Source organism: Pan paniscus, chromosome 2 (assembly GCF_029289425.2).
Source record: "Pan paniscus chromosome 2, NHGRI_mPanPan1-v2.0_pri, whole genome shotgun sequence".
Classification (NCBI taxonomy): Eukaryota; Metazoa; Chordata; class Mammalia; order Primates; family Hominidae; genus Pan; species Pan paniscus.
In genome coordinates, this window is record NC_085926.1 from 12,897,230 (window position 1) to 12,917,028 (window position 19,799).

Genomic DNA, 19,799 nt, shown 5'->3' on the forward strand with positions numbered 1-19,799 from the left:
GCACACCACAAAGCTATGGCAGAGGACGGATCCTGGGGGTGAGGAGGCAGGCACTGGGAGAGCCTGGGGCATGGGATGTGGGGGACAGAGCACAGAGCAGGGCCAGGTAGCGGACAGGGCAGGGCCTCAGAGGACACACCCGGGTCTGTTTCAGGCGCAGGGTCTGGGGGCTGGGCTCAACAGGGCGTCAACAAGAGGGAGCAGGAGTCTCCCCTGACAGCACAGCCTCAGGGCCTGCAGAGATCTGAGGCTGGGGTAATTACGAACATCTGATTCTCAGCACCCCAGCAATGAACTCAAGCAGCCAGCACTTGGGCTCTGGGAGCCTGGGGAGCCGGCAGACTGGCTGATGCTGGGCCTCCCCAGGGCGGCGGGCTACCCACAAAGGTAAAACCAGAGAAATACTCACACAGCCGAGCCCGGGATGCAGGGATCCGATCTGCGGGAGAATGTGAAACCAACAAAAGGGTGTTCATGTTTCAAAGCCATGCCCAGGCCAATGCTGCAAGTGCCCCCTCCCTACACCTACCCTTGGGATCCACCCAGCCAGTATGTAGGGTACCCACTCTCTCTGGCAGAGCTCTCTGAGGGGTCCCAGGGGACTCCTGGACCACCCAGGAAAGCCTGCCAGTGTCAGGTGCCCAGAACTCAGCCACTGCACAACCCTGGCCTGCTAGATTATTAAGAGCCTCAGCTCTCTTCAGATTGTAACGCAGAGCCAATAGCTGTTATTCCCAAATATGACAGGAGACACTTGAAAAAACCCCCAAGCCCTGGCAGAATTTACCAGCCCTGCTGGAAGGGACCACACGGAGTGGGGTGGGTGGGTGGGAGTGAGAAGGCCTGGCAGGCAGCCCCGCCCGGGTGGTGCTGGGGCCCACCACGTACCAGGGCCCATCACATACCGGCTTTTTCCCCACAATGAGCTTCTCCACCTTCTGCACCTGGGACACATGGTCCTCATTGGTCTTTAGCTCTCGCTTACGGATCCGTTCATAGATCCCGATCAGCATCTCACGGGGAATGTCCTCACCATCGTCCACACCTGGGTAGGGGATGCAGCTGGATATCAGGGTGGGCCCCAGGCTCACTCGATTTACCAGTTTCTAAAGCAAATCAGAGGAGCGAACCTTCCACTAGACCCAACAGAACCAAAGAACTCCCAGGCAGGCCCACAGCAACAGGACATTTTCAGTCAACACAAGTTTCCTCAGTCCTCCTACCAGAACGGGCCCAATACTTCCGACCCGGTCTAGTAGGCGATGGGTGTCAGGGGCTGAGCCACCTCTAAGCCATTTTCAGAGGGCTTTATAAATGCTACCCTGCTCCATGCTAACCACAGCCCTTCGAAGTGGGTATAATCATCTCCATTCCACAGATGGGAAGACTGAGGCTGAGGTGTGGGGAGGCTGGAGTATAGGGAGGCTGGGGTTTGTTTGGGCTCCGATGGACCTGGGGCCACGTCCTACTTTCACCCTTACTAGCTGTGTGACTACGGGCGAGTGACTGCCTCAACCATGCTTGGTGTCCTCCTCTAAAACACGCTGCCCACAGCACAGGCTTGTCGTGAGGAAACGAGGGGCGCCTGGGGCGTGCCCAGCTCTGCATCTGAGCGGTGAGAGTGCTGCAGTGGTTGCTGTTGCTGGCCCACATCACACGGGCAGAGGCTGGAGGCTGGGCTCTGACCCAGGGCTGCCCTAACCACAAGCACACACTGCTTCTTTCTTCCACCCCACTCTGAAAACCGCTGTGAGCAGAGAAACAGCCTTATACATATGGGAAATGCAAACTCGTTTTGCAGTGAGCTCTACCCTCACCCATCCACCAGGCTGCAGTCCAAAAGGCTGCAGGGCTTGGGGAACATGGACCTCCCACAGATGGCTGGCAGGACAGGAGATGCTCCAAGCCGGGGTAGGCAACCTGGCAATGCCTGTCCAAATGACAAGTTCTAGCACCCTCTGGTCCACTGACTGCATTTGGGGAACTTATCCCATGGGAAATGAGACACATACAACGTTATCGCAGCACTGTTTCCAAATGGCAAAAGGCTGGAAGTAACCTGTGTACCCATTAACAGGGGAGTGCTCACCAATCATCCCACATCAGCACGACAGACTACTTACTACGCGCCTGCCAAGAACAGTGAAGAAGGCCACAGTAAAGCACATGGGCCGTTTCTCTTAGATTTAGTAAGTGGGAAAAGCAAGGTGCAAAGTAGCAGGGGATAAAACCATTCCTGCATATGTGCACTTGCATGAGCGGAGCACAACTAGGGGGCACAGCCAGGAGAAGCCAAAATCGAGGAACTTCAGGGGCAGAGGCTATGCCCTGAGCAGGCGGGGCAGGGTGGGAAGGAAAATGCTAGGCACCTTCCAGTATTTTTTATTTATTTTTTCCTAAATAGACATTATTTTTAGAGCAGTTGTAGGTTCTCAGCAAAATTGAGCAGAAGGCAGACTTCCCATGTATGCCCTGCCCCTCGACACTCACAGCCTTCCACGCTGTCGCCATCCTCACCAGAGTGCTCCATTGGCACAATGATGAGCCTACACGGACGCGTCAGCGTCACCCGAGGTCCATGTTTTAGATTGGGGTCCACTCCAGATGCTGTGATTCTGTGGGTTTGGGCAAACGTAGAACGACCCTCATCCACCATTATAGCACCACGCAGAACAGTGTCACCGCCCTAAAAATCCTCTGAGCTCCGCATACCCATCCTCCCCTTCCCCAGCTCCTGGCAGCCACTCATCCTTTTCCTGTCTCCATAGTTTTGCCTTTTCCAGAATGTCATAGAGTTGGAATCACATAGCACGCAGCCTGTTCAGACTGGCCTCTTTCACTCAGTGCTACACACTTGTTTCCTCCACATCTCTTCATGGTCGATAGCTCACTTCTCTTTCGTGCTGAGCACTATTCCACTGTCTGGAGGCACGCAGTTTATTTATCCCTTCACCTGCTCAAGGACGTCTGGTGGTTGCCACGTTTTGACAGTTTTGAATGGAGCTGCTATAAGTATCCGTGTGCAGGTTTTTCTGTGGGCCTAAGTTTTCAGTTCTTTTGGGTAAATATCAAGGAGCACAACTGCTGGATCATATTACTTTCTGGCTTTCAAACTATGTGAATATCCATTCAAAAAATGAATTAAAGAATTTAAAAACAAACTTTAATAACAAGGAAAGACTCCTGGACTGGCTTCCGTGGTGAGCTACTCCGCCTTCACAGTCCTCCAGCCCCCAGGGCTCTCCCTCTGCGGGACCACCGGACAAACTGCGCTGACCCACTCCAGAGAGGATGTGTGTTGGGGAGGGGTGAGGATTTCCCTACAAAAAGGACAAGCTGTCCATGCACTCGGCACAGAGCACCAGGCTGGCTCCAGGAGTCCAGGGACCTGCCTGGCTTCAGCCATTTCTTGGTTGATGTGACCCTGGGCAGGTCCCTTCCTTCTCTGAGCCCTGATCACCCATTCTGAAGCATGAGGAAGATGAGAAAGAATGTCCCTGAGCTCCGGGCTGAAAAGGGGTGACTTGGTGGGGACAGCCCAGGCTTGGGAGACAGAACCTGCAGCTCCCTTCTTGGGAATGGGGTGCACAGCCCCTTCCATGGGAAGTGGGGAGGCTCCTGCCACCCTGTCATCCAGAGAGCTGGCGGTACTGGGTACAACCATGGACAGGACCCACAGAGCCACTGCCACTGAGGTACAGACTGGCCGCCACCTGACTCAGCAGCCATGCCCTGCCAAGCCTTCTCTACTCTAGGCCAGTCATTTCTGGTTCCTCCTGCTATGTCTCATCCAGCATATCCCAGATGACGTGCAGGAGGTTCTAAAGTAAGAAAAAAAAAACCTGGCCAGGCACGGTGGCTCAAGCCTTTAATCCCAGCACTTTGGGAGGCCAGGGTGGGAGGATCACTTGAGGCCAAGGAGTTCAAGACCAGCCTGGGCAACATAGTGAGACCCTACCTCTAGAAAAAATAAAAACTAAAAATTAGCCGGGCATGGCAGTTCGCGCCTGTGGTCTCAGCTACCTGGCACGCTGAGGCAGGAGGATCTCTTGAGCCTGGGAGGTCAAGGCTGAAGTGAGATATGATTGCACCACTGCACTCCAGCCTGTGCGACAGAGGAAGACCGTGTCTAAATAAATAAATAAATAAATGTAAACAAATTATAGAGACCCTCAAACTGTCCCTGGGCTGCCAAAGGGACCTCTAAATATAAGTAAATACATAAAGTAATTAATTAAAACAAATCAGAGACCCTCAAACTCCCGCTGGGCTGCCAATAGCATGCAGCACACAGCTGGCTTTCCTGGAGGCGATGGCCAGCCTGCATCAGGGGTCATGCGGAGGTCTGTGAATCCTAGAAACAGGCTTGGCCCCATGAGAAGGGAGGCTCAGGATGAGAGGCCCCGGGTGGATGTAGAGGAGGCCCCGGCCTCCTGGCTGCTGCTTGGACACCTGGGCCTGGGAGTACATGTTGTACCATCAAAGTATCCACTGGTGGCTCTCGGGAGCTCTCAAGCTGCCTTGGTTCCCAGGAACTACAGACTTGATGGACTTGGGGCCTGCGATGCCCCTCAGACCTTGCAGGAGGCCACATACAGTAACTGCTGGGTGCAGGGAATGGCTGTCCATGAGCTCTAAGCCATGCCCCAGCCTGCTCAGCGCCCCTTCCTGCCTCCCAAGGGAGGTGGCAGAACCACTCAGGTCTTGGAGCCTAGCTCAGGTGCCATCTCCCTGAGGCCTCTGCTACCTGGGTTTCCTGCCGCAGCGGCACCCGCCACCAGGAGAAGGGGAGGGCACCTGAAGACCCCGGAGTAGAGCTGGAGCTGCTCCCTGGACAGTGACACTGTTCAAGGAGAAGGGACGGCAGAACCACTGTTGAATAAACTAAGAATGAACAGCTTTGTCAGCTCCACACGCTCTTAGAGCCAGGCTGTATTCACACTGGCTCTTCTTTGCTTTTACAAATAGTGACCTTTCCAAGGAACCCTCAGCCCCTGTTTTCAACCCACCCTCAGCTCTTGCAGCCAGGGTTCCCACAGGGACTGAGGGATGCAGTGCCTTCCTCCTTCCTTCCGGGGACCCTGGGGCACACAAGGGACACACTGGGCTGGCACAGAGCCACTTGGGAGAAGGTCACGGCCTTTTAGTTCCTTTCCTGTTTCTGATCACACAAGGATGCCTCGCTTCCTGTAGACTCCACACCAACACCTCCCAGCACATGCCCACCTCCCTGAGGGCAGGGAGCCGGGTCTGCACTCCAGTGCCAGCAGCCGGAAGCCGCACTGGGCTAGAACTCAGCAGCACTGCTTTCTTTTCGTTGCAAAGAAAAGAAAGAATGTATAATTACTTTCTACATGTGGCAGATGCTACTCATTCTCCATTTACAGTAGCGATATCAAGTCCCCTTTTAAAATATATACTTTTAGGTAAAGACACAAAGAAAAAGGCCAGTTTCATCCTTCAAGGACAAGCTAACAGTGTCACCTTCTCTGTGAAGAAGGTTTCCCAACACCTCGAGACCCCGGCCTGTGTCATGCAGCCTGTGTCCCACGGGGGCTCCTCTAAGGCAATGCTCTTTCCAGTCATCTGTGCTCCCCAAAGGCCCCTCCATGCCAGACCTTGGAGTGCCAGAGCACAGCTCCCCAACTGGAGGTTGCCTCACGCCCCTTACATCTGGGGAGGGCCTGGCTGGGGCAGGTGCTGGAGCAAATCTGTGGGTGGCCGACCGCCTGAGACAGCTCACCTCGGAGGTTCTTGATGAAGTCCTCTAGCTTCATTTTCCGCTCGGGCTTGACATTGGGGCTGTACATGTCGGTGTTCAGCAGGATGATGGCGAAGGCCAGGATGAAAATGGTGTCTGGGTTCCGGAACTGCCGCACCACCCCAGGGTTGCAGATGCAGTAGCGCTGGCTGCAGGCCGGGAGGGAGGGGGTCAGGGCCATGGCGCAGCAAGTGACACGGCCCCTCTCTCACCCGCTGAGGCTGTCATGTGCCGCTGAGCCTCAGCTCCTGCTTCTGGTGAGCGAGGATCACACCTGCCTGTCGGAGTTGGCCCTGACTACTCACTCGCCCTCCTCACTCTACTGTAGTCCCTCCTACCTGGATTTTAGCCGGGCACATGGCCGTCCTGGGGAGGACTACATTTCCCAGCTCCCGGGAGCTCAGAGTAGCCACACCACCACATTCAGCCCATGGGATGTGAACACATGTGATGTGAGTGCCTGTAAGGCTGGGCCCCTCTCCCCGCTGCCTGCAATGGGGACATCACAGTGGGTGTCAGGCCTGCCCTCCGGGACCTTGAGGTGAAAGCAGCCAGGGGCACCTCCACACCAGCTCAGAGAGAGAAGCACTCTGCCTTGTCTCAGCCATGGCTACTGAGGGGCCTCAGGTTCAACAGCTGTGGACCGACTGCTGCAAGAACACCCCCCTGCCTTGGAGTCAGCCCGCTTGCCACTCCCGCTGCCACCCCAGGGGCCCCTCCACTGGTGACCTCGTGGAGGGGCAGGTGACAAGAGGCAGGGACAGAGTAGAGGAGCCAGGCAAAGTACCGGGACTGAGGCTCAGGAGCCCAGCTTAGTGCTCTCCCCTCCAGGAAGCCGTCCTGGAAGGAGGTGGGTGCACCTTGCCTCCCGCCAGGGCCTGGGGTTGTCCTCCCTCTGTGTCCTCGATCCTCCTGGCCCCATCACCAGTGTGGAGCCCAGAGGGCTGGGTCAGCAGCTGACCTGTGCCACCCACACCCAGCACCAAACATGCAGGCTTCTACACAGCCAGTCTGCACATGATCCCAGAATAGATGACTGCGTAGTGACCGCGAGCTCACTGTTGTGTCAGGAACTGGGCTAAGTGTGCCCACATGTCCTGTGTCATTTCATCCTTGCACCTCTTTCTAGGGTATGTGCTACTGTTATTCAATTTCACAGGTGAAGAAATGAGGCACAGAGAAGTTAAGTAACCAGCACAGGGCCACACAGCCGGTAAGTGGTGGAGTCGGTGACTGAACCAGGCATCTGGCTGTCTGGCTTGTGCTCTGAGTCACTGTGAATGAGCAAATGAATGACTAGATAGATGGACTTGTGGATGAATGCAGAGCTTGGGGGGAATTAGAGGAAGAGCATTCAGAATCCTGATGTGAACAGCCAGAATCCTAGCAGTCGCAATCATAACTTCTTTCAACTTCAGTTTCCTCATCTTCACAATTAAAATAATCAGTACAGTCTTCTCCACCCCCACCACCTCACAATGGCTGAAAGGAGCCCGACACAGTGCCTGGAACGTAGGAGGAGCCAGTACGATCACCCCCAAAGCAACATTCAGGGACACCTGGCCCTGTCTAGGGATGGTGGGGATGCAGTCTTTGGTCCATCCTCGGGCCCTGAAGCTGGGGGACACCATTCTCCCCTGATGCAGCAGCCCCAGCCAGCCCGGGCCCCACCTGAACGCCTCTATGAGCCGCTCCACTTTCTGAGCCTCCCCTTGGACACGGATGTGCGCCTGGAATTTCCTGAGGGCCTCATCCAGCTCCATGGTAGAGAAGTCCATCTCGTCCACGACGCAGCTGGAATAGAGACAGACAGCCCCGCATAAGCACCCCTTGCAGGTGTGACACGCCCAGCCCACCCCCAGGTAGTGGTGCCTGAAGCCCCGGGAATGGACTGCCTCCTGGCAGGGAGAGCCCCTGCCTGACTCCGACCAATCAGCCAAGAGCCCTCAGAATGCAGCAAAAAGACCTCCAGGCTTCTGGGGAGCCCACAAAGCCCCTGGAACTGTAGGGAAGCGCGTGTGCCTATATTTATGCGGGCAGTTTTCCCAGTGGGGCAGAGCATATGGTTATCTGGATCAAAGCCCTTCCCAAGAGACAAGCATTTTTAAGCACAGCCCTCACCAGGCACACAGTGGACGCCACTGTGAGTCTCCTCTCCTTCTGCACGGGGTTGGGGAGTTTGCTGCCATTTTCACAGTGAAGAAAGGGGCACCCAGGGTGTTGACTTTCAGAATAAGCCTGTTCTCTTGTGGGGAGAGTATCGGGGTGGTGGGCTGGGTTTTGCAGATGCTTTTCCAGGGACTTGAAAGGGCCATGCACCCTCATCTGTGGGGCAGGGCCTGGAGGGGTGGCTGAAGAATGGTCTCCACATTCTTCCCATGGCCCTGCCCCTGGCACACCCTTCCAGTCCCTCCTATGGTGACCCCTGAACAGAGAAGATGGAGTCTGCACCAGGAGCCCTGAGGCAGGCTCCAGCTTCTGGCCAAGCTCCCTAATGATGCTGCGGTCACTCCCATGGGGCAGAGAGAGGCCTGGCCACACAGGGCCTGGCCCCTCTCCCAGGGCCATCTCCACATGGGGGCGATGCAGCTGCTCCCACCCTCCTCTGAGCGCTCAAGGCCTCCTGGGGCAACAGCCTTAGAGGTGACTTCGGAGCAGTGGGGAGAGGGCAAGCAGGGAGCAGGCAGAGGATTTGCTGAGCAGCAGGAGCAGCGGCCCTGCAGATGCCTGGTGTGGTGGCCCGGGGGAGCCAGCCACTTCCTGAGGCCACTGCTATTTTCTGACCTGAGGAAAACAATGTGCGGATTTCCTAAGGACCAGGGACCGGCTTGGAGTGGGGAGTCGGGGCAGCATAGGAATGGCTGCAGAGGATGGGGGCGGGAGCTGGGCATTTACCAAGGAGCTCATGGGCTTTCCCCTGGACCTTTCCTCACGCCTGCTTCAAAGGGGGGAGGGGGCAGTAGCCACCCTAATGATACAGCAGGCTTCTCCAGGTGCTGAGCAGGGAGAAAGATGCCCAGCCTGTGCATGCTTGGCAGACCAAGGGCACAGATATTCTGCTGGTGCCTGCCATGTGCTGGCCACACTTAGCCTCCTGGGTGTGGGACGGGGACTACATGAGTGCCGTGTATGTGAGTCCGCGTGTGTGGGGATGTGTGCCCAGGCCAGCCCCTCCCACTCTGAGCCTTGGTTTCCCCACGCATGAGACAAAAAGGGCGACGGCACCCTCTGCCTCCTAGGGAGAAGCAGCAGAGATGGCAGGCACACTGGCCAGCCCCAGGGAACGTGAGGCCTCGTGCTCCAGGGGCTGCTGCTCCCGGGCACCTTCTCCCCAGCCCTCGTTGGTCCCCTCGGCTGCACATGGGCAGGGCTGGGCGGCTAGAAGGGACTGCCCCTGGATGGCCAGCACTTCACCCTGCTCTGAATGCTCTTCCTGGCCCACCCTTCTGGCTCAGGGAGTTGGGAACCCATTTTTCTGCAGGCTTTCAAGTAGCCGGGAGTGCTATGCTCACCAGCTCTCTGAGCTGAGAAGAGCTGTGGAATCAGGAGGTGGGGGCAGGACGCACAGCCCCAATATCCCAGCCGGGAGAATGAGGCAGGGGCAGAGCGTGGCACGGGCCGCCCACGGGGAGGCAGGTCACTTGATCTGACTCCCCACCACTCTCCCCAGGGGCGAGTCAGGAGCAAACAGGGCATGCAGTCCATGCAGGAGGACAACAGCCAGGCCAGGGGAAGAGGCCCTGACGTCCAGCTGCCTGCTCCTGCCAGCCCTGCCATGAGAAGCTGCAGGAACATGGGTCACTGAGGGCTGTGATGCTTGGTGCTGGGTTGGATCAACCGTGCTTAGGGATGGAGGGAAGGGAGGGGCCAAGGGTGCATGCCAGAGGGTGGGCGGACAGGCAGTGGGGTTCGCATGTGGGATGGTGCATTGGAGGGCAGGTGCCCACCTGCGTGCTGGGCAGATGTGGGGCATCTGCATGTGTGTGTCTAGGACTTAGGAAGAGAGAAAGGGGGGCCCACCACATGTCCCAGCAAGTAGGGTGGGCCTGGCCCTGTGTGTGCCCATGGGTAACACAGGGTGCGTGAGGGCGTGTGTGGAATCAGGTCCCCCACCACCCCCATGCAGAACTCACTCGAGCACGTCACGGTTGAACTGCTTCTGCCGGTTGCCCAGGAACTCGCCGATCATCTGCCGGCTGAGGCCCTTGCGCTGCAGCAGGAAGTGGGCCACCCCGACGGGTGTGTCGGGCACAAAGCCACGCTCGATGAGGTACTGGACTCCCTTCTCAGGCTTCCTGGGGTAGGACGAGAGGCACACTCAGTCCCAGCTGCCTGGCCACCAGCCAGGCACCTGGAGGGGATCTCCGCTCAGTGGACGGTCGACATTCTCCCTCCCTGCCCACCTGCACCGGCCTTCATCCCTGTAGGCATTCAGGGGTCTCTAGTTCCATCTCCAGCCTGGGTGGGAACTCAAGAACCCAGGCTGGCACTGGAAGACCCTGGGCTCCAGGCATCCTGCCCTGTCCCAAAACCCAAATGTGGGGGACCTGGTACAAACACCTTCACCTAGACTCACCCAGACCTTGTACAAAGAATGGGCTGGGCTGGCTGCAGGGGTGCTTCTGTGGGAGCTGGAGCTGGACCGTCACTCCCCTGCCCTGCCTGCAGCCCCTTCTCGGCTGCCCGGCACTGGCCCCAAACTCCCGCACACACATTCAGAACTGGGTTCCCTGTCCGGCCCAACTCCCTGCTCCCCTCAGTGTGAAAGCCACCATGCCAGGCTGCACTTCTGAGCAGACTGGAACCCTCCGCCTGCCAACGGGTAATAACAGCAACCACAGCACCGGCGGGGAGAAATCGCTCTGTGCCACCGCTGTTGAGGCACCCTGTGCACACTAATTCACTCAATTCCCACTCCAGGAGGTCAGCACTCTGGTTACCTGCGGTGCTCAGGAGCCCAGACTCGGGAGCCCAAAAGCCATATAACCTTCCAGGGGTCCTGGCTTCCCCTGCTGTAAACACTGAGGAAGTAGTCAGATGCCTGCAACGACGCACTCAGTAAGCACCATAAGAGGTTTCTATGCCAAGTCCTAATTCATGGGAGGGTGATGAAGGTGCAGGAAGGCAGCATTTCTAGCTGGAGGTCACAGCACCAGTGGCAGGGCTGGCCGTGCAGGGCTGAGTGTGTCCACTGGAGACCAGACCCCCAGAGCATGGGTCATTCCACTGGCTCCAGCTTCTTGGTGCCCAAGGTGTGTGCAGAACCAGGCCTGGGCAGGGATGTGCATAGGGCACGGCACGTGTGTCGTGGGCTGATGGGGCCTAGCGCCAGGCCAGAGCACACCAGGTCTGCACCTGGCCAGGTGTCTGTAGGGCCAGGCAGGCTGCAGGGACATGGCACTGACCTTGCTGCTCACACCAGCCCTGGGAGCAGGCCCTGCCCCCCTGTGGCACTCCGGCCGTGTGAGCCCTGGCAGGCCCCTTCTCCCTTGGGGCCTCGGACGTCCTGCCCATCTTGTGGTAGGTCTCTTGCTTGGCTGACCTGGCAGGGTGGTCCTGGTGGTCAAAGGGAGAGATTGGGCCAGGAGTGGTGGCTCACACCTGTAATTCCAGTACTTCAGGAAGCTGAGGCAGGTGGATCACGTGAGGTCAGGAGTTCCAGACCAGCCTGGACAACATGGTGAAACCCCATCTCTACTAAAAATCCAAAATTGGCTGGGCGTGGTATCTCACACCTATAATCCCAGCTACTCAGGAGGCTGAGGCAGGAGAATCATTTGAACTCGGGAGGCGCAGGTTACGGTGAGCCGAGATTGTACCACTGCACTCCAGCCTGGGTGACAGAGCAAGACTCCATGTCAAAAAAAAAAAAAACAAAAAAGGAGACAGGCTGGTGTGAGAGGGCTTTGAAGATGGCCACATGTGACCCTGGAGGATGGGTGTCCTCTGTGGAGTTTGCCAGGCCACTCAGGGAGCTGTATGGAGCCATCAGGCCAGACTGGCTCCATGTCCCCTTGGACTGAGTCCTCAGAGTCACCGAGGGCTGTCAAGTGGTTGGGGACACCCTCCAGGGACACGTGCTTCCTCAAGAGTCCATGAGGAGCCCAGTGTGGCTTGGGCCCCCTTGCCTCATGGCACACCTAGAACCTGTGCTGGGGTGTAATCGGCCGGGTCATCCACTAATTAGGGGGCCGGGCCTGACCCCTTGCCCCAGCAGGTAGAAGTCAGCATTCTTCTGTCCCCGGGGTGGGGGGGATGGAGATGAAACCGGTGTCCACCTGCCCCATAACCTGCACAGTTCCCGGCTGACAGCAGTGCCCTGCAGACACCGCATTTCCATGTGCAAGTGAAAGGAAGCCTCCTGGCTGCAAGGTGACCCTGCTATTTTTATCCCAGGATGGCCACACCCGTAAGCTTGTCCCCAGGAGTGTGGCAGGGAGCAGACACCAGCCAGCTTGGTCCTGGCACAGAAGTGGTAATGGAGTGGCCCCGGTCCCTACCTGTCCCAGGGACCCAGGATGGAAGGACCAGGGTTTCACTGTTCACAAGATCACATGCCTCGCTATGATTCGGGGGTCTCCAAACAAGAACTGCTCCAATGCCCCAGGCCTCTACAGCCAAGGCCAGAGCAGATTCTGGGTCCTCACCATCCTGCTCCATGCCAGCACCAGCCCACACCCTTCTCTCCCTCCCTCAGCTTCCAGGTGAGGGGTTGCCATGGCTCACCTACAGTTGGGTTTTCTTTGGCCCACACACTGTTAACAAAAAGAATTCTAGTTCGTTGCCAGTATTTAAAAACTGGAAGAGTGCACAAAAAATCTGGATTTCTGGCTTCTGAAAAATCAGACCTTCTGGCATCCCTGGGCCTATGCTCCCTGGCCTCCACGGTAGTGAGTGGGGGAGCCAGGCTGGGCTCCCCCACCCCTGCTGCCTGGTCCCTTCCCCACACAGGTGCATGCTCTAACTCCACCCAGGCTGTCTGGTCCCTCCAGGCCACCGCTGCAGTGACCAGGTCCAGGCCCAGCCGGGTCCCGCCTTCTGTCGCTGCTCTTTTTTTGCCCCCATCCACCCTCTGATGTGGATGTGCCACATCCAGGGACTTCCAGGACAAGGCTCCTCGGCCCTGGAGGTGCTCAGAGCACAGAGGGAAGAGGGGAAGGCGCTGTGGGAAGCGGGCATGTGGGCTCTTCAGGATTAGGTGAGCACCATGTGTCTGCTGGGCCAGGCACCTCTTGGTGAACACTGGCTAGGAGTAGGCCGTGGGCCCCTGTGGGTGCAGCTGAGAGGCCTAGTCTGTGCAGGGGGCAAGGGACAGAGACTGAGGTATCAGGCAATTTTCTGGGAAGAGGTGACAGTGAGGACAAAGGTGCTGAGGTGGGTGGGGAGACCTGAGAGGCTATTCCAGGGTTGAGCACAGGGACCCTGGGGGAAGGCAAAGGGGGTAGTGGGGCGGTGGGCAGACTGCACTGTACAGCAGGCCATGGAGAGGGGTCTGGCTTTCTGCCGAGTGGGCTGAGAAGCCCCAGTGTGAGGTCAAGAGGGTGGTGATGGGGTCCTAAGTCCACAAGAGCGTTGCCATGCTGGGGAGATCGTGGGCCAGGGCCCAGCTGGCAGTTGAGTGAGGGGCTCCTGTGGGCACCTGGCCATGCTGCAGCAGAGGTGGGAGGGGGCCGGGTTGAGGACACAGTCTGAGGGCAGAGGTGTCAATATTTGCTGATGGATCTGGGTGGGGGTGGCCAAGGTGGGGGCAGTGGAGGTAGGAGCAAGAAGGACAAGGAGCAGTGAGTCCAGGATGGCGTCAGCTTTTAGCCTGAACCTAGTGCGGGCGATGGATTCCACCCGGCAGGCCTCAAGGGCCATACCGCAGAAGTGAGGATGCTCAGTGAGGGGGCCTAGGCTGGTGATGAGGAGCTCGCTGCTGACCTGAGGGGAACTAGGGAGGAGCTGCAGCTGTACAGCCAGGGCCGGCTCCAGGGTAGGGCTGGGAGTCTCCGCAAAGCTCCCTGCAGGAGTGACAGGCCCTCAACAGCCTCCCTGACAGCAGACGGCCAGGGCACTGGGCATTTACTGGTGGGAATCCCCTGCCATTGGGACCTTGCTACCCTCCCCTACTCCTAGCCCGTGTAATGAAGCCCTTCCTTCCCCAATCAGTCCTTGGTGGCCCTGCTGGGTGGTGAGCTCTCCATCCACCTGTGCCCTGCCTCACAGAGTTCCACAAGGTCTGCCAAGCATCACACAGGTCGAAGGTGGGCCTTTGGTGTGGCCTTGGACCCCCACCACCTCCTCTCCTGGCAGGGCTTTACTTTCCCGCCTGCCCTGGGGAGAGGGCTGCAGGACATGCTTCAGCCACTGAACTGTGAGCTGAGGGGTCTGTGTCACTTCAAGGGGGAAGCTGTGCGGTCCCCTATGGACACCCACCTCCTTCATTCATTCCACAAACATTTATTGGGCACCTACCCTGGCTAGGTGCTATGCTAGCACAGTTATGGTCCCCATCCTCAAAAAACACGCTTTCTAGTTAGAGAGGGATACAGACGGAGATAAAGTCCAAGAATACAGAAATATGCTACAGTACAAGCATCAGGGGCATGGCTGGGAGAGTCAGAAGCCCACACTTCCGTCTCAGCTCCACTTCTGGCTGGGCGACCCAGGGTGAGTAACTTAGCCTTTCTGTGTCTCTGTATAATGGGGATGACAGCAGTTCACACAATGGTTACTGTGAAGAATCCATGAGTTCGTACTCATAACGTACCATGCCTCAGGCCTCAGAAACCATTTGAGGCTTCACAGCTGGAAGGAGAGGCCTGGGCTAGAAGAACTCACCCGGGGTGATGCCATAGAAAGCTGGGACGGCATCGACTTCAGCTGGAAGGGGCAGGAGGACGGGCAGGAAAGCCCACCCTGACGAGATGGCATTGAGCCTGGGCAGAGAGCCAGGAAGAGGGTCCCTGGTGGAGGGAACGGCCAATGCAAAAGCCTTGATAGGTAACAAAATGGGGGCACAAAAGGGTCAAAAAACTGGCTCCAGGTTGCCCAGCAAGATGATGGGTGCCAGGACTTATAATCCACGCTTCTGCCCCAGAAATCCCTAAAAATTCCCTCTACCCTCCGGATGCCCTTCCTGCTGCTGAAAATCCACTCCGTCCAACTCTGCAGTCACCCCATCCCCACAGTCCCTCTGTGTATACCCGTTACTCTTTCTTTAGCTCTTCTTGGTTCCACCCTGTAAGGACCCAGCATTAACAGGTGCTGCCTGCAACATTCTCACCATCTATACCTGACCCACCTCTGTACCCCCGGCCCTGCTGCCCTCTAAAATGCCCCAGCAGGCAGTGTAGTCGGAGCCTCCTGGCTCCATCCCTGCTGTGTGCTCCCAGGTCTGGCCTTAGCTGCCTCCTGTAAAGCTGGGTGAGCCAGCTTTTCCTCACATCAGATGATGATTCAGATTCAAGTGTGACAGGTAAGCACAGACTGCACCAGTCACCTCCTGCACACGCATCTCTCATCGTCTTTCAGCGGCAAGCTGAGCTGCTGGTGGGAAGAGTGAGCTGTGTGAGGCTCTGAGGAAGAGCCGCTGCAAGGCTGTGGATTGCACGTGGGGAACACCTACCTGCTGGAGCAAAGCACTGAGTGCTTACCCTGGTATTTTCCCAGCAGGGGTGTGCGGGATCCAGAAAAGGGTTCTCTCTCTCTCTTTTAAGACCCAGGTCTCACTATGTTGTCTAGACTGGCCTCAAACTCCTAGTTTCAAGTGATCCTCCCGCCTCAGCCTCCCAAGCAGCTGGGACCACAGGCATGTGCCATTGTGCTTGGCTCCAGTCCTTTTTAACTGTTCAGGATGCCTAAGAGATGTGGAAGTGGATGGATGCCCAAGCACCTAGCTTCAGCCCCCAGGTTTCCCAGCCTACCCTCCAGCTCAGGCCCTAAGACCTAGTGGGCAGATTCTACTCTCTGCTCCAGGCCAGTCAGAGCCCTGCATCCTGCTTGCCCAAGTGGTTCAGGGAGAGGCACAAGAGCCAGAAGGAGCCGATGAGGGGAGGAGAATCTCTCTTCCTCCTACTGGGGTTGCCTTGAGGTCAGACTACAGGCCTGGGGTTCTCTGATGGCCCTCCTGCCCTGGGTCAGGGAGGATCTGGCAAGGGGCAGGGCCAACCCTAAGCCAGATGGAGCCAAGAAATACCCGGGACTTTTCAGGTCCATGAACCAGTAAAGCCTCTTTGCTTAACCCAGTTTGATAGAGTTCCTGTCACATGCAACAGAGAAGGCCATGATTAATGCAGAGACCAACACAGGGTTTGGAGTGCCCGAGGATCTCCGTGGTCAGAGGTCTGAGCCCTGGTAACTGTTAACTGCTTGTGGGGGTGAGGATAGACTCACTAACTTCAGCATTCGGAGAGTCCCTGCACACCTGAAAATGCCCTTCCAATGCAGCAACCTAGGGTCCTGCAGACAGGTGCCACTTCCAGCCTTTCCCACACTGCCAGGGCCAGCAAGCTCGCCACCTCCGGAGGCTGCCTGCTCCACCAGCTCTGACTTTTACACGCACTTTCTGGTAGCGTGAACCCAAGTGGCTTCCCTGGTATTGATCCCAGAGAGAAGGCAGGAGAATCACCCTCTGAAGTGTGGCAAGCACCACCTGCAGGGCTTCCCTTGGCACTGTCTTCTTCTCCAAGGCTCAGCACCAGCCACCTCAGACCCAGGCCAGGGCTCGGGATCCTGGGCTGCAGGTAACATCAAGGGCCACAGGCCACAGGGGAGAGGGGTCCCAACCTCCAAAGACCCAGCTCAAAGTGCTCCTAAGAGAGCCCATCCTTTCCATCATCAGCACCACAGGCTACGGGAGCAGCACTGCACATCCTCTGGGCCCAGCACTTCTGGTGTGTGGCCTTGAGCTTGGGCCTGGGCTCTCAGCCTCGCTGCCTGCACCTATGCTTCCCAGGATGGCTGTGGCGAATCAGTGAGACAATAGGCGGAAGGTGTTCGGCATGGGGCCTGGCGCTTGGTCCAGGCTCTGCACAGGCCGGCTCTGCTCACTGCTATTTTTATCAATGACAGCAGACACGTTAAACACAAGGAGCACGGAGCTGGAGCATGCAGATCAGGGGTACTCTCTGAGCCCTGTTCCCACAGGTGGAGGGGAATGGCCCCCTGGGGGCGCTGGAAGGGTGAAACAGCCACGCTCCCTGCAGGATCCCAGTGACAGCATCCCCTGCCTCCCTTCTGCAGTAGCTCCAGCAGGTGGATGGGACCCGAGGCTGCTGGGCCCCAGGGGCTGGGCGCCGAGTGTAGGGGAGGCCAGGTCCACAGAAGGGGGCTGCCTCCAGGTACAGGGCCCTGTGCTGGAAGGGCCTCAGAGGCCCCTGTGAAAAGCTCTTAGCCAAGTAGTCCAACCACACTGTCACACCAGGTGGCCACCCAAGCCCTGCGTACATGCTTCTCAGAGACAAGCTTCTCACTCCTTTTTGAGGGTGCCCGTGTCATCATGAAGCAGCTCTGGGGCCAAGGATGCTCTTGCAGAGGTGGGAGAGGTCTGGTGTGGCTCACCTGTGACATGGTCACCTGGGCTCATTCCAGGGAGGAATGTGACAGACAGAAAGTGGACATAGCCAGGCACGTACCCCCGACGGCGTGTACCAGGTACAGGAGCAGGAGACGCTGGGGGTTCCAATGCGGAGGTGACAGACTCAGTGAGGTCCCTGCTGGGCATCTGTCCCAGCTCCACGTGCTGCAGGGCTGCATGGCGTCCCACAAATGGTGTGGCTCTGCCTCCTGGACTCAGTTTACAGATCCGTCACCCAGTGAGGAGGTAGGGAGCCCAGGGATACCTGTGGTAGCAGTTCCTACATCATGGATTTTAAGAGGATGTGTTCAGGAGCCAAGTGGCCAGGGTGTGACGTCCCTAGTCGTCTACCAACTATGTGAGACTCAGCTCACCCACTGCACAGGGTAACGTGCGTTAGCGCGTGACAGGCCCTGGGAACCATGCCTGGCGCACCGTCAGCACATGGAAGGATTAGCTATTCTCGTTATTTCTGACTGCTTGGCCCATCACAATGCCTGTTTGGGTCTTCCTAAAGCCCAGCCCTGGAAGCTCCCTTCCCTTGGCACTCACTCTGGACACAGAAGCCCTCGCTGACCACAACAGCTGCCATCCACTGCACAAACATGTTCCAGGTGCAGGCAGTGAGGCTCAGAGAGTTCAGGGAGTTGCCCCAGGTCCCACAGCTGATAGGTGGCAGAGCCAGGACTGAAACCCTCCTGCCTCTGGCTCCTGCACCCCTGCCCTCCCACAGCACCGCCAGCCAGATCAGCTGTGTGGCTGTCAGCTGGGCCAGCTGGGAGTAAGCGGCAGATGCCCAGAGGAACATCTGGAGGCCTGGTAGACCTCGGCAGCCCCCGGGATGCCCTCCCCACCAACCTACACCACTTTCTCAGGCTTCGTTTCTGTTATTTCTCCCCGCTTGCTGCTGGCTCTCCCACTTTGGTACATGATTCCCTTAAAGGGGGCGTCCCCCCAGACAGAGGCCTGTGCCAGGAACGCTCACTGCTTCGTTGCTAGGAAGGGGCGGGAACTGAGAGCTGTGCTGGAGGCCGGGCAAAGGCCGGGACATACCACCCCGCAGGGAGAGAAGTGGAGGTGGTACACAGGCGCAGGGCCAAAGAAAGGGAAGGGAAAGGGCAGTTCCTCCTTCAACTAAAAACCTGCCTAGCTAAGACCCAGCAATTCCACTTCCAGCCATATGATCTAGAGGCCTGCCAGGTGTGTGTGTAAGGATCACAACCACTGTCACACTAGTGCTAGTTATGAAAAGCTAGAAGCAACTGGCCAAATAACCTATAGCCACGGCGGGGACTACCACTCAGCAGCACACAGGAGCAAGACAGCCTGTGTGTAGAGCCCAGCGATACCCTCATAAGACAATGTCACAGTCCCGCGCCCTGAGTGATGTCAGCAAGGATCCAACAGTAGCAGCTAATACATAGTAAGGCCCTATCCTGTGCCACGTCCTGCTCTCAGCACTTCACACAGACCAACGCTTTACCCTCACCGCCCTGGGAGGAGGGTGCCCCTGGCATCAGCCCATTTCACAGATGCGGCCACTGTGGGACGGGGGGTTATGCTGCCCAAGGACATAGAGATACGATGGGGGACAGCCAGGATTTAAAGCCAGGCAAGCAAGCCCCGAGCTGTGTTCTTAACCATGGCTGTCTAGAGTTCCTAGAAGTGCACACAAATGCATGGGAAAAAAATCTGGAAGGAGAGACTGCAACATGCTGAGTCCGAGAGGATGTTATCCTGAGCTGCAAGGCATGCATTTTCTGTGAAGAATGGATTCACGCGCTACACAGATAATTAAAAGTTAACTGAATAAGAAAGAATCTACACAGACCAAAGCTGGCTGGTTGAGGGAGGTGGTTTTTCCTGGTTTCCTGTCTCCCCACTGCTGGCCTCCACCTGTCCACTCTGCAGGGACCCCTGGTTATCCCAGCCTCCCCTCTAGGGCACATGGGCCTGGGTCGAGAGATGATCCTGGAGCTGGGCTGTGCCCAGGAGCAGTGGGGACAGACTTCAGGGACTGTGTCAGGTGGGCCAGCAGGATGCAACCCTCCCCTGTCCAGTGCATTGCTCCGGCCGTGGCCTGTGCAGCAGTGAGAGCAGCCGTACTCTGCAGCAAGCCACAGGCAGATCACAGGCTCAGGAGAGAGCATCCTGGTAGATGTGAGATGTCCAAGACTCTTTGTTCTTAGCTGAGCAAACCAGTAAGCCATTGCCCCTTACTGGCCCCAAGTGAATGCACCATTCCCCAGAGGCTCTTCCTGAGACAGGCCTCTCTGACATCCCAAGACAGTGCTTCCATGTGTCCCAGGAATGGCTCAAAAGCACCATCTCCCCCAGTCTAGAAGAAGAGAGAACAGGGGGCAGACGGAGCAGGGAGCCAGCTCAGGCACTGGCTTTGAGGTGGCCAGGTCCCACTGCACCATTCATCACCCTAGTTTGACCTCCTGGGAAAACTGTCGTCTGCCCCTGGCTCCCCGG

At 57.5% G+C, this 19,799-nt stretch overlaps 1 protein-coding gene and 1 long non-coding RNA gene across 16 annotated transcripts in view; one reads left to right on the forward strand and one right to left on the reverse strand.

Annotated features, from left to right (window-relative positions):
* LOC129397376 (uncharacterized) overlaps positions 1–19,799 on the forward strand; it is a 68,013-nt gene that overhangs the window by 38,265 nt on the left and 9,949 nt on the right. The window lies entirely within an intron of this gene.
* Positions 1–19,799, reverse strand: part of IQSEC1 (IQ motif and Sec7 domain ArfGEF 1) — a 382,440-nt gene that overhangs the window by 17,383 nt on the left and 345,258 nt on the right. For all 15 annotated transcript variants that reach the window (XM_034955853.4, XM_034955854.3, XM_034955857.3 and 12 more), the window contains 5 exons: positions 9,895–10,056; positions 7,433–7,555; positions 5,744–5,910; positions 906–1,045; positions 410–439 (listed from right to left, as the gene is read on the reverse strand). In XM_034955853.4, the coding sequence (XP_034811744.1) occupies positions 410–439; positions 906–1,045; positions 5,744–5,910; positions 7,433–7,555; positions 9,895–10,056 (622 nt within the window). The remainder of the gene's footprint in view (positions 1–409; positions 440–905; positions 1,046–5,743; positions 5,911–7,432; positions 7,556–9,894; positions 10,057–19,799) is intronic.